Source organism: Condylostylus longicornis, unplaced genomic scaffold (assembly GCF_029603195.1).
Source record: "Condylostylus longicornis isolate FDR11 unplaced genomic scaffold, ASM2960319v2 ptg000016l, whole genome shotgun sequence".
NCBI classification, from domain to species: domain Eukaryota; kingdom Metazoa; phylum Arthropoda; class Insecta; order Diptera; family Dolichopodidae; genus Condylostylus; species Condylostylus longicornis.
The window spans coordinates 2953435-2968382 of record NW_026577985.1 but is presented as its reverse complement, the minus strand read 5'-3'; the positions used below and the strand labels follow the sequence as shown (position 1 = coordinate 2968382).

The 14948-nt window shown below is 24.4% G+C and overlaps 1 protein-coding gene across 1 annotated transcript in view; it reads right to left on the bottom strand.

Moving 5' to 3' along the window:
• Positions 1 to 14948, bottom strand: part of LOC129605951 (fat-like cadherin-related tumor suppressor homolog) — a 211050-nt gene that overhangs the window by 46166 nt on the left and 149936 nt on the right. The window contains exons 7-8 of the mRNA XM_055515986.1: positions 11555 to 11616; positions 10816 to 10971 (exon numbers count right to left, since the gene is read on the bottom strand). Coding sequence (XP_055371961.1) covers positions 10816 to 10971; positions 11555 to 11616 — 218 coding nt within the window. The remainder of the gene's footprint in view (positions 1 to 10815; positions 10972 to 11554; positions 11617 to 14948) is intronic.

The window sequence follows — 14948 nt, the reverse complement described above, 5'->3', positions numbered from 1 at the left end:
TTCAAATAATGAGTTTTCTATTAAAATAACAACTTTTTTCCTCGACTTTCTGTCAAGGCTTTTTAAAAATCTTATCTTTTGACAGTTTAATTAAGATCTACATTGCTACAAGTTATACAAATTTTTTGCTTTCTTATTTTACCTTTTACACTAAAAACATTTCTCTTGATTGCTTTGGATTATTTTACCTTGAAAGGATTTGTATCTTGTATGTACTTTTTTTTAATATTAGATGCACTATTATGATACACATAACACTTCTTCTGTAATATCATAGAATAGACAACTAGAGTATGCACATCATTGCTTTCATATATATGAATGGTTATATAATAAAGTTGGGGCAAACCAATCGTCTGTAATATAGTACTTTTCCCTTCAAGAAGTGAAAATACTGCTTTTAAAACAATTTAGCTACGTATTACATCAATAAAATTACATTCATGCATATCCAAATACGAATAAATAATATTAAGACGAACAATGTATGCAATCTTTGAAATAAAACGAAATGAAAGAGCCGTTAACAGAATGCTCGAATTTTAAGATTGGTTAATTGTGTGAGTTAAGTAAAATAATTACATTTTTTAATGGCATGACCTTTATCGTTAGCTATCTGCATGTATTGAAATTTGGTAAAGCTTACAGTTTTGGAAATATAAAGTGCCAAAAATTCGAATTTAACTAATTTCAAGAGGCAATAATTTCAGAGGCGTTGCAAATGAAAAAAATTTTTTTCTAAGGAAATTAAATATTTATTAGTGTCTAAAAGCTGCTAAAATTTCAGACTTCTACAACCTGAGTCTAGAAAGAAAACGATATCAAAAATTTGGAAAAAACGGATTTTGGATATCGATAAATTTTAACGGTCGTGTTGTTTTTTTAAAGTTTAAATATGGCATACTGCGCTGGAGAAGCCAGCCACAAAAAATTCTTCAATGGTTGATAATTTTTCCGAAATATAATTCTTTTCATACCAATATAAAGGAAGTTTTCTTTTCATATCAATAAAAAATAAAAAAAGAAGCCAGCCACTACTTTTCGACGTCTGCAAAATTTGCAAAATGCTTATGGGTTCGCAGCAGTAAATAGTTGATAATTATTAGGGGGGGAGAAGCAACGTAAAAATTTCTTTCTACGGAAATAATGTTCTAGGATCTTCAAGAGTGTAGAAGTTTTGTAAACATGTCTACAGACGGACGGCAACGATGTTATTCACCGTACGTAAAGCTTTTTTTAATTTTATTTTTAGTTGAACATGAACTAAAATTTTTTTTTCTTTGTTATTTTAGTACAATATTTACAATATTTTTGAATAAATTATAGATAATTAAAATTGCATAGGTAATAAGAAGATCACAACATAATAAGTAAGGCTTTTCATAAGTGAGTGAATAAAAGTATTAGCTTTTTATAATTACTTAAGCACATTCCACATTTTTCTTTAACTAATTCATAAAATTTTAAATCTTCATACATATTTATATAAGTATACATACATATGTATAACATAAAAATTAGTTTTTATTGCAATCTTCTCCAATTTCATGAAAACTTCCCGCGTAAGAAAATGGTCTATCAAAACCTTACAACTGCACACGCGATAAGATAATCAGATACTATATTAAAAACTATCTTTGAAATTCTAAAATAAAATGTTTGGAAAACTGACGTGTATTTAACGGTGCAGTTTTGTAGCTTATCTGCTTTTTAAAGTCTTTGGAGAATCAAACCATAAAAGTAAGTAGAAATTATTTTTACAGGTACTGCATGTTTTCTTCAGAAATTATTTTAATGAATTACATTAGAAACACAATCCAGAAATTCTTTGTTTTGTCAAAATCTTGAAAAAGCTTGGACATTCTACAGTAACCTCTGAATTGGCTTCCAGTAGATTGCATAATATATACATTTATCACTTGAACATTTTTCAAACTATATTTTCCAATACAGCTTATTATATAATACAAGCACAAATGTTAAAAATATCATACATTCAAATGTGAAATAAATGCTATGAAATTAATTTTAGTAGAAATATTAATAAAATTAAAATCTTTTTTGAACGTAAATGTCAACATGTTTATTAAAATTGCATAAATATTTATTTTAACGCATTAGGTACAGTTAAAATAATTAAACTTCATTAGACTAATCGTTAAACATAATTCAAAAAACCACCTAATTGAAGAATCGATGTATTTTACTATTATATTGAATTATATTAGAGTGATGTATACAATTATATACGTATAACATTCAATATACACCTACATATATATGCGTACATCTTTAAAGTAATCAGTAGATAAATCTGTGATAATACAATGTAATAGGTACATATTTTAAAAATGTTTTAAAACCTTATGTAAAATATTGGTAGTGATGTGTGTACGTATAAATCATTTGAATTTCTTATAAAGTATGTATAAAATAAAATGTAAATTGGAAATTTGGCATTGAAAGCACATAATCAGATTCTCCTAGAGTAAGGTTGAATAACTTATATCATAAATTCATAACTTTTTGTAATACCAAAACGTAAAGTACAATAGCATGACGTTCGGGATTCCAATTAAATTACGAAAATTTTTCCTCCATCACTAATATCTATATAAAAAAAATTAAATAACATATTTAGTGGCCTAATTTTAAAGGATAAGATAAAACTGTTTTTTTCTGAACAGATTTGATCTTATTACCTATTGGAAAACTATAACAAAAGATATTTTATATATTATATACGCGTGCTACTGAGTTTTTTCTTGTTGATTCAAAATATATATACACGAATATGTACATAATATATGAAGACACATAGTTTATTCATGAGCTTATTATATATTTCAAAAACGTAAAAGAATAAAACTTGTCATGAAATTTTTTTACATTCTAAATTACATTATTCATATTTTTTGCTTTTTGAAATATTTAAAGAAAAATTAATTTATTTTTCAATTTTTTCTTTCACTGAGTATGTATTATTCATATAAGTATTAATTATTGTATTACGAGTTAGTTAATTGAATATTTCTAAAAAATAAACTTTAATGTGATAACTTTTTAAATTTCATAAACTTAAAATATGTAAATTAAGGAGGGTTTCTCATAATAATTGTAACCTAAATTTTAATTAAAATTTGAATTTTAGTTCCAGTTACGTCGTACTGAATACGTGTACGTATATTTTTAATAGTAAAATATACATATGAAAATTTAACCGAGAACAAAAAAATAAAAATTTGACGATCTTCCGAGCTTCCGTCTAGGGAAAACATTACTTCAAAAATTAGCGGAAAAACAATTAACGCTTTAAAACTTTCAAAAAGTGAAAATGCTGCTTCTAAAAACAATCTATGTATTTCCCTATTAAAATTATTTTCGTTCACCTTTGTTCTTATTACTCATCGACATCATATCATATCATTTTCATTAATCATACTAAATGTATGCAATCTTTGAAATATATCTGTATATATGTAAACGAAAATAATTTTAATAATGTCTAATTCTACTTTTAATAACTAAACTTTTAATAACTAAATTATTACAAAATTACTTTAAAATAATTGTATTTTCCCTATTTTCACCCTAAATTTCGATAGTAGGGAGAAAAATGAAATAAATATATTTTTTGTTAAATTTTAAAATAATTTTTACTATTTTAATTTGTTTTATATAACCACTTTTAAATTTATAACATTTACACTCACGACAGGCATAAAATAATTCACACAAAATAACGCAGTTATAACAAAAATATTGATTATTTGGATCACTTAAAGCAATTTAAGTGCTCCAAATAATTGCTCTAAATAAATGAAATTATGATGATGAACATAACAAATTTACAAAGTATGAAAAAAGCAAAAGCAGTGACAGTATATTTTGCTAAAATAATGTACAAATAAATTAGTTAATTGAGATGTCATAAATATTTTAAAAAGTTACATTCAGATCAAATGTAGTTTTATATTAATTTGTGCAGTTCTATATAAATTTGTATAAAATTTTTATTGTTCTTGAGCAGAAGTAAAGACACAAATCAAAAATTTTTTTGTAAGTGCATATATAGGCAAAGTTATGTCTACGAAACGTTAAAAATAAATCTACCTGTAGGTATCAATTTACATTATGTAAGTTTCTGTTTACATATAATTAAATATGAATATTCGTGCAAAAATATTTAGAACTTTAATAACATGTTGACAAATTATATTTCCTAAGAAGCAAACTAAGGGTCTATTTTTGCTTCCTTGTTGTAACATTACTTATACATTTCTTTTAAAACGTCTATTTTCAATTGTAAACCAGTTAAAGTTTAAAACAATGATTATTGCCATAACTACTCGCTATACTTTAATAATAATAAGATGAAAGTTAAGTTTTTGATTGAATTGTAAAGTAATTGAATTTAAAATGCGCATTACACTACACCTTACTTAAAACATAACACAGTGGTAAATTCAAATCTTTTGCAAATATATTTAAAATTTATCAATTTTTTTTTATAGGAATTTATAAATTCAATTATATCGACCATGTATTCAATTCATTAAATACAAATTGCAAACACTCTAATAAATATTAAATTTTTAAATAGCTATATTAAACCATAATTTTGTTATTTCTTCACGAAACTTTATTAAATTACTAAGAATACGAAGAAAATTGTTTACAAATAAGGAAATTATAATTTCTTTTTCCGAAAATGTAATGAAATTTTTACACTTCAGTGAAATTTATTCAATATGCAAAAAATTTTGTCGATATCCTTAAATTTCATATATTGTTAAGCAAAAAGAAAATAACTTTAGTATAGGTTCGAGGTCAATTATACGAATTTATTAATATTTAATTTTTATGACAACTCGCATTTTTATAAATAACTTTATTATTTTAATTCAAACAAAAAAAATTTAGTTTGGCTAAAACAAAATCAAATTCCAATATACTTGAATATGTGTACTTTATATTCCAAAATCTAATAAAAAATTTATTAAACAATTTAAAGTAACCTTGAAAAAAAATAATAATACTTAAATAAAACTTTGATTAAGTTCAGAAAATTTTATTCTTTGTTTACCCAGAATACAGGTACCAATCCCTTTAAATCTGATTCTTTATATATTTCCCACGTTGAATTTTCTAATCCAATATCTTGATCTTGTTGTTGTTGCTGTTGTTGTTGTTGATAATGTTGTTGTTGAATACGGGATTTGGAACGCTTTAAAACGGGAATCAATATTTTTTTTCACCGTTAAGTTATTTTGTTTTTCTTCTATATATATGTAGATGTGATTATTGTTAGATTTCTACTTTGTCTCTTATAAAGTTTTACGTTTATCTTAACCAAACTTATTAATGGAGAAGGTATATAATTGTTGATGGAACCAAAGAAAACTTTTTTATTAAAAAATGTGCTAACATGGTAACAAGTCATCACATTACACATTCTCGAGGAAACCCCTGAACCAAAATTATTTTTGCAAAACTTGAAGTAAAAAAGATTTCCTTGAAGTCTTAGAAGTTTATCAATGAAGTCAATGATCGAAGTTAATTTTTATGATTTTGATATGATTTTGAAAATTTGTGTGAAACTTGGAAATAATTTTATATTTAGCAATTTCAATTGGCAAAATTAATTAGATTTGCACAAAAAATAATACGTAATCAATAAAGCAAAATTCAAAAAAATATGACTTGTGAAACAAAATTAATAAATTTGTTCACTTGTAAAATTTAAGTTCAATTCAAAGAACTCAAGCAGTCGCGAACCGAACGCCTGCGGCCAAGTCAAAACCATTAAAAAACAGAAGAAGACATTTTTTAATATTTGAATAAAGTCGGGCCAAACCAATGGTTTGTATTGTAGCACTTCTCCTTCAACAAAAGAATATACTGCTTTTAAAAACAATCACGTATACCTACTACACTATTAAAATTATTTTCGTTCCTACACGGAAATATTTCTATGATTGCATATATTTAGGATGAACGTTTTATGCATTCTTTGAAATAAAACAAAAATTAATTTAAGGAGGGGTTAAAACAATGCTCGATTTTAAGGGTTAATTGTTTGAGTTAAGAAAAATAATTATATTTTTTAATGTTATGGAATTTACCGTTAGCTTTTTGCGAATATAAACATTTAGAAAAACTTGTTGTTTCAGAAATATAAGGCGTCAAAAGTTAAAATTTTACAAAATTGAAGAGGCGATAACTTGAGAGGGGGTGGAGATGGAAAAAAAGTTTCTTCTAACGAAATGAACTATTTACTAGTGCCTAAGAGCTACTAAAATTTCAGACGCCTACAACCCGGAGTTCAGAAGAAAAACAACATCAAAAATTAAATTTGAAAAAAAAAACCGGATTTTATATAACGGTAAATTTGAACGGCCATTTTGTTTTTTTAAAGTTCAAGTATAGTATCCCGTGATAGAAGATGCAACCAATTGCTTTTCTGCGTTTGCAAAATTTGCAAAATGCATATGGTTCCACTATAGTAAATAGTTGAAAAATGGCATTTTTAGGGTTTTGGAGGGGTATAACTTTTAGGAGGGGGGAGATACTCGTAGGTAAAAATTATGTTCTACGAAAATTAGTTTCTGGTAAAGATCTATGTACATATAAAATTTCAGGTTTCTATCATTAAGGGTGTAGAAGTTTTGTAAACAGTCACACGGACAGACGGACGGACGGACGGGCGGAGTGAAACTAATAAGCATCTTTTTTCAAAATTTTTTTGTAAAAGTGCTAAAAATGAAAGTTAACATTATTATGTAGAACTGAAAAATTTATAGAGGTTTAAGACGCCATTTCGTGATCTTTTATTTATAAATATTTTCTTGTGAACCATCAACCTAAAGTATGTATGTAATATGTTTTTATTTAAATATAAGTGTGTATGTTCAATATGAATAAATATTTGATTATAAGAACATGAATGTAAAAGGAATAAACAAAACAAAAGCAATAAGAATCAAAACCATGTTAAAAAATAAAGGAAGAAAATCGAAACAAAGAAGAAAATATATTATAAACGAAGCAACTGAAAAAACAACAACAACAGAGAAAATCGAAACAAAATATTTTGAAACATGATTGTGATTTCGATGTTTCATTTGGAAATCCATGAATACACTTTATAAATAATATTGGATAATTTATTAAATTTTTTTGTAATTTTAAAAAATTATTTGAAAAATATTTCACAACTTCAACCTTTTCAAATATTATTAACTAATTCGGCCTACAAAATTTATCATTAGAGCCTTAGCAATTTATGCGTGTTTTTGATAAATAAGTTTAAATTTGCATTTCAAAACAGAATCGAAATATTATGTATCTTTAAAAAAAAATCTATTCCCCTGCAAAAATCTGGAATCGAACATATTATGTGTGTATATAACAAAAAAAAATAATAATTTTACGTAGTTGTAAAATTAAAACTTCAAATATACGTTCAATTTAATTTTCTCGAAATTCTAGTTTGGATTTCCGTTAGACATTTTTAAATTGTTTGCGAATTAAATACTAAATAAAAAAAATCTTATAATATTTTTACCTATATGTATAGTTACGAAAATTTTGTATATTTACGAAAAATTTTAATTTTAAGTAAAATCAAAATTCTTGAATAATTTAAGATAGATATTTAAAAAACATCGTAAGTATTTTTATGTACTACAATATTTATTAATTAATCTTGAATGTTTTGTGAAATTCTTTTGGTGATTATATCAATATTAAAAGTATTAATATTATTAATAAATTAAGCTGCTGTGGTGATTATATCAATATTAAAAGTATTAATATTATTAATAAATTAAGCGATTTATATATGTGTTTGAGGCAAATATTCACATCACAGCCATTTTATCTTATAATTGTTAAATTTTATAACGCAAATTAAATATAAAATTTTAGCTTTTTTTATATTACACATAATAATATGCAATATAGTATTATTGTAGTATATGTATCTTATGACACAAGTCTTGTATTATATTATTTAGTCAAATATAAATTTTAAAACGAGTCTTGTGGAACGGTTGTTTTTAAATTTCAATAAAAACTACATACACATATTATGTATAAAAATTCCATAATATATTTTTAATAATTAGAGCAAGAAAAGTTCATTTTTCTTTTCTTATTTCTTTTTATGTTAATATTCTCATTGTTCTAATAAAACAAATTTGTTAAAGCATCTATGCAAATAAAATTAAAACATTATATAAAATCAACATTGTATTATGTGTAGTATTTGATATTAAACCTAACTGCATTTATTTATGTATGAGTGTGTACACTAAAAGCTGAATATTTATACCTTTCCGTTCCTTATTGGTGTATAAATAATATGTGTGTATATAAATTTATATATTGTATAAAAAATGTTTCTAATTCCTTAAGCATAATATTTTTGAGATTAAATTAAATAATTTAATAATTTTTTCCAACCTGAATTCTGTTTTATTTTTTCAATTTTTATATTTTTTTTGCATAAAGTGTTCTTTATGGTATCGTAATTTAATAATATATTGCATCCAATAATTTATCATGGATATTGTCGTTACATATATTATATACATACATATATTATATAAATTATTTTATTAGCATTATTATTTACAGAATATTTAGAATTAGATGGAAGAACAATGCATGTAATACATAACCCTAGCAATATTATAAATAAAAAATTCTGTCAAAACAGAAAGAAGAGTCAAGAGTAAAATTTTAAATTATATTAAGTGCACCCTACTTATTGAGCTTCTATAAATACATAATTTAGCGTAATCTAATTTAAATATTTTACAATATAATATAAGATGTATATGCAGATACTTTGTTGCCAAACTTAAAAAGTTTTAAACCGAAACAAACGTATGCATATACATATAACAAGTTTAATACAATAAATTATGCTTTCAGCTTTTTAAATTTTTTTTTAATTGTTTTTGAAATTTTCTATTATTTTGGCACATAAACTGATCAACTGAATATGTTTTTTCTTTACCTTAACAATATACTAAAGATCATTTAAATTTAATCGCATTAACATGATTTCTAATACTTTTGCAAAATCATAATCTTTTTAATTTTCCGACACTTAAATTTTTATCTATATCTTATTAAATTTTTGAATTTATATTACTATTTCTATTTATCATTAGATGAAATTGCATATTTATTTATAGTTTAGAAAGTCATAATTATTCCTGAAGAAATCGTTCTTGGACTATTTAGATAAAATTGAAGCTTTTACAAAAGTATTTTTTATGTAAAAATGTTTTTAAAAAATCATGAAATTTAATTACATATAATTAAAATTTTGGTTTCTTGCTACACCGAAAGCAAACTGAAGAAAAATATTATAGGTATTGCATTAGTGATAATCAATAATATTATTAGGCAATTGTATAACGAAATTTTTCAAGGAAAAATGCTAAAATTATTATGTTTTGCAATATATAAAAATTAACATAATCTGTAATATATGTATGTATTTGTTTATACATAATTTATTGTTCTGAGAAACAAGGTAAAGGTTAATAATAAAAATGAATGTGTCTAACATCTTAAAACATAAAATATATGTACATACAATTATATATGCATATAACATAGTTACGTGTACAATAATAATAATAATAATAATAATAATAATAATAATAATAATAATAATAATAATAATAATAATAATAATAATAATAATAATAATAATAATAATAATAATAATAATAATAATAATAATGATAATGATAATAATGATAACAATATCATGTGCAATATAAACAGAATATTAGGATTAATTTTATTAATATAATTTCTCTCATAGAATGTACTACAACAAATTTATACTCGTAATACAATTCATAGACATTAAGTAAAGATGTGCAAAATTTCTGTTGAATATGAAATTATTTACTTATATTCAAAATTATAGTCAAAAATATTTTAATAATATTCATTTAAATGCGTATCTCATAAAATAGTTCCATTTATATTATTATTGAAAGAAAAACCAAAAGATTAAATAAAAAATTAATAAAATATTTTTACTGATATAAAATTTAAATTTTATAGAGGTAAGATACACATAAAGACATATGGATTTACTAGTTATTTAAATTTTGTATCTTAAATTTCTGAAAATATAAACGATTCTGTGATAAATTAAAAAAAGTTTTTTTTGTGTCATTTATTTCTGAAGAGAAGACGAAAATTAAAATATTTGAAAATTAAATGAGTTTTTTAAAAGAAAACATTTAAAATTCTATTTTATTTTATATTTAAAAAGTAAAATGTAAGAAAATTATTTTACAATTAAAATATGTTATTTAATTTTGGAACAAATTTTAGCCTAAAATTTAATAGTTTATAACAAAAATATACAATTTAATTTTACTACATAACGATAAAGAAAGAAGTCTTCCGTATATATTTTTACTATACCATCAAAGAAAAACAAATTTCCTCAACTTTATTTATTAAATTTGATATTCTTTTAAATCTTAGATAAAGTAAAAACATCATATGTCACCCATTATTGTGTGCAATTTGATTTTATTTTAAGTAAAGGAAACCATTATTGAAATTTATAAAAGAAAAAATAAACTATATTCATAAATATTTTTTAATAGAAAAGAAAATTTGTATTTTAATTAATCAATTTAAAAATTTTAAAAATTTGTTTTTTTTTTCAGTACAAAAAATTAATATATTTAAAGTTCAATAGTCAAAGGTTACTTTTAGGTATAAAGGAAATATTATTAAAAATAAAATTTAAAAACGTTAAACACATACCTGAAATAATGGTTGATCTATTTTAGCTGTAGCTGGTATTTGAACTTTATAAAAACGTTGATCGAATTCTGGACTTTGATCATTAACATCATCGACTGAAATAACAACTCGTGTTGTTGATGAAAGTTGTGGTCGACCATTATCCGATACCGAAACCTATTCGTATTAAATTTATTTTTTAGTAAATTTTATAATAGGATAATACTAATACATTTTATAATTAAATATGGAAAGTATATCACATACACTTTTAAATCTTTGACTCTAAACATTTTACATTAAATTTTACAAAAACATTTGCTTCATTTTAACAAATTGCTAGAGCTGACTTATCATAAACTATGGATTACAAATTTTCGTAATCAAAAATATAATTCCATATTGGACAACGTGAGGTAGATCAAATTAAGGTTAAGAAAAATGGGTCTTCAAATATTTTATACGGAATTATTTTTAGAAAAAAGATGAATTTCGAAAATGTGGTTAAATTTAAAATTTGCAAATCAAACCCGATAAAACTGTTAAAGTATTAAAAAGTCAGTTTAATAAAAATATTATTCTAAAGCCTGGAATCATTTTAGCTAGAAAGCTATAAATTTTTTAAAAATGACTTTAAGTTTTTAAACTTAAGATTTATTTCAAACTGTAAACTTAAGCAACAAGTTTTGCAATAAAGTTTTTTCTTTAGTTCAGTTTAATATATAGAATAATTTGAAATTAGGAAATATTATTTATTTACCTCCAAGATATGTTCCAGTTGGTTTTCACGATCCAATTTTCGGGCTGTAGTACTTATAATACCTTAAAAAAAAAATTTATTTTATTTTTAGTTCAAATCTGTTTTGAAATTTTTTAGTAAAAAATGGAACTAGAAAGTGGTTCACGGAAATAGAGAATATAAAAGAATAATAAGAAAATAATTTTATTTCATCGCAAGAGTATGCAATTCAAAGTTCAAAAGTTATTCTTCAAAAGTTATTCTGAAATATCTTGAAAATAATAGTATTATACCTGATTGTTTGAACCCCCAAATGAAATGTTTCGTAAGTCAATTATTTGTAAATCGAAAATTTTTGCACGCCAAGTTCTTGTTTTCATTATTAAAAATTGAAGTTTGGTAACCTGTGTTTTTTTTTTTAAATATGTAACAAATTGTACATATTTATGTACAAATAAATGTCGAAAAACATAAATTTATCTATCACTCATGTTTTCAAATCTTAAAACATTCGTATCAAAGGTGTCAAAGATCCTGTGGATTCATACGTAGTAATGCTTATGCCTTTTCGATTAATCGAAAAAACCTGCGAAATCGAAGAAGATTATATTCTAACAAATACATTATAAATTTTGAAAAATGCCTTTAGTTCTTACGTATTATATATAAATTATTAGCAGCTCATTATATTGTACAGGATATTTGTATCACCAGTATTTTGTGGAATACTGGTGATCTGGGAATTCGATTTACTTTTACAAATAATTTGAAATTCGGATTTTTTTTTTAAATTTAAAGCATTATAACTTATAATGGGTGGTATTACCATATATGTACAATTTTGTTTAAAACTGAATACATAATTACATTTACTTTAAGAATTTGAATCCAATGAAACGTCTTGGTTTAATTAAAGTTTATTTAATCTTAAAAATTTAATTACAGATTTGTATGTACGTATACAATATTAATGTAATTAAAAATGTGTTTTTTTCTTTTTTTCATTCTATTTTCAACCTTTCTTATTCTCCTTAAAAAAAGTAAAAGAAAACCCCTATTATTTCTAAAATTAACAACAAAAACTAAAAGCTTTTTATGAAGTTTTCAATTCCCCGTAACTTGGGATATTAGAATAAAAATAAATATATATGTAAATACATATTATGTGTGTAAGAGTGGTTACATATTTGTTTATGTGAACATTACATACATATTTTCATTTTGTATACATAATTTTAGAATTAATTAAAATACATACATATATACATAATGCGTAAATATATTTACATCCTTATTTGAATTAACCAAAATTGTAATGAGACTAAAATAAATCTTTTAAATTATCATGACGGTACTATACAACTTTCAAAGTCACACTACTTAATCGCCCCATGGAGAAAGAAGAATAGTATTTTTGTTTTTAATGTAAATTTCATTGTTAAAATATACGAGTATAGCTACTATGTTCAAAAATTTATATTGGATTTTATCATTTCGGAGTAAAATATTTTACGCACTTTTTATGGTTCATACTCGTACATATATGATTTTTACCGACCGTATTGTGTATACAATAGGTAGGTTATGTGATGGCAACAAATTTTGCATATCGAGTTTTCGGTGGAAATGCACTTCTCCATAATAGGGAAGTGTAAGTAAACTATTTTTAGCAATCTGTCGGTCTGCGTGTGCACGCGTGTATCTCAAGTTCGGCTGAACCGATTTTGATGAAATTTTATATGTAAGTTTATTTCCACCATGGCACGGATTGATCAACTTTTGAGATATATCAGGCCTCGGGAACTGCACTTTTTAGCGAGCATGTTTTACATTTTTGAACATTTTGAAGAAAATATTCAATCGATTTACTTGAAATTTCATATATAAGCTTTGCTCGACCGTACACGAAAATTTCTAACTTTTGGAAGAAATCAGGCATCAACAACTGGACGTTTACTACGGGCCAAATGTACATTTTTGCCTATATAAAGAAAAATAATCAACCGATTTCATTGAAATTTAGTATTTGAATTCCTCGTATTAAAACAATGAACATATAAATTTTTGGGAAAGATCAGGCTCGAAAACTGATTTGCGGGCCGATTTTACATTTTTCACCATATCTACGGAACGAATTTATGGAATTTCTTGAAATTTGATATTTGAGTTCTGGTTGTTACCGAAATTAACTGGCGAGCATTTCAGGGAATTCGGTTAGCAGAAAGCAATTTTCTACTAAGAGCCAAATTTACATTTTTCTAGGTATGTTAACTATAAGTTTACTAATGTCCTAAATATTGGAAAGAAGTATTTAACAGACATTTTTATAATATTCTGCAACACTTTCACTTAACTAGACAATACACGTTGCGGTCGGTTATGTGCTGACCACATCATATTTTTTTTTTTTATAGAAAACTTTTATTTTGTTCAAACTCAAAATGTGATATAAAAACTTAGTACGAAATAGTTAATTTTTAAAAATATTTTATAGTCGGATATAAATACATGCAATGTTATTAAGAAAAGGTTTTTATACTTTCATGAAGGCTATTGTCGTTTTGGTATGGAGTTTATAATATTACATGTATAGTATAACACGTAAAATTCTGCGATGATTTAGACATGCCCGTCCGTTCGTTCGTCCAATCGCACGAATAATGCAATCGACACCAAAGTTTTACAATTTGATTCTTTTCTGCCAACGACGGTTGCTATTGTAATTGGATAAATTCGGACAACAGGTTCGGGTAGCTGCCATACAACTCAAAGTTTTTTTTTTAATATTTTAAAAACTGAAGAAGAGTATATTAGTATCAAGTTTTTCAAAGATGTGTCCAATAATACTGTGTCATTTTACATACATATGTTCTTAGAATTTTATTTAAATGGCTGCACTGGTTCGGGTAGTTGCCATACAACTCCACATGCGAATTCTATATATTCAGAAAAGTAATTAATCCAGATTCATGAAACTTGACAGTCTTGTGTCCCATTGTATGCCACATATATCTTTGAAGTTATGTTGAAATGACTTGACAGGTTCGGGTAGCTGCCATACAACTTCAATGGAAATTTTAATTATTTGTAAAAATAATAAAGCTAGATTTAAACTTGACAGGCGTGTGTCTAACTACAGGTCCGATATATCCCTGAAGTTTTAAAGGAATGGGTTGACAGGTTTGGGTAGATACCATACAACACCAGAAACAAATTTTAAATCTTCAAAAAATAATAAAGTTAGATTTATGAAACTTGGCAGTTGTGTGTCAAATTATAGATCAGACATACCCGTGCAGTTTCTATAGAGTGGCTTGACAGGTTCGAGTACTTACAACAATGAAAGCTAAATCAAGAAAATTCAAAAAAAAATTTTTAAACTCAGATTGTTAAAGTGCAGGGTATATTTCGGTCG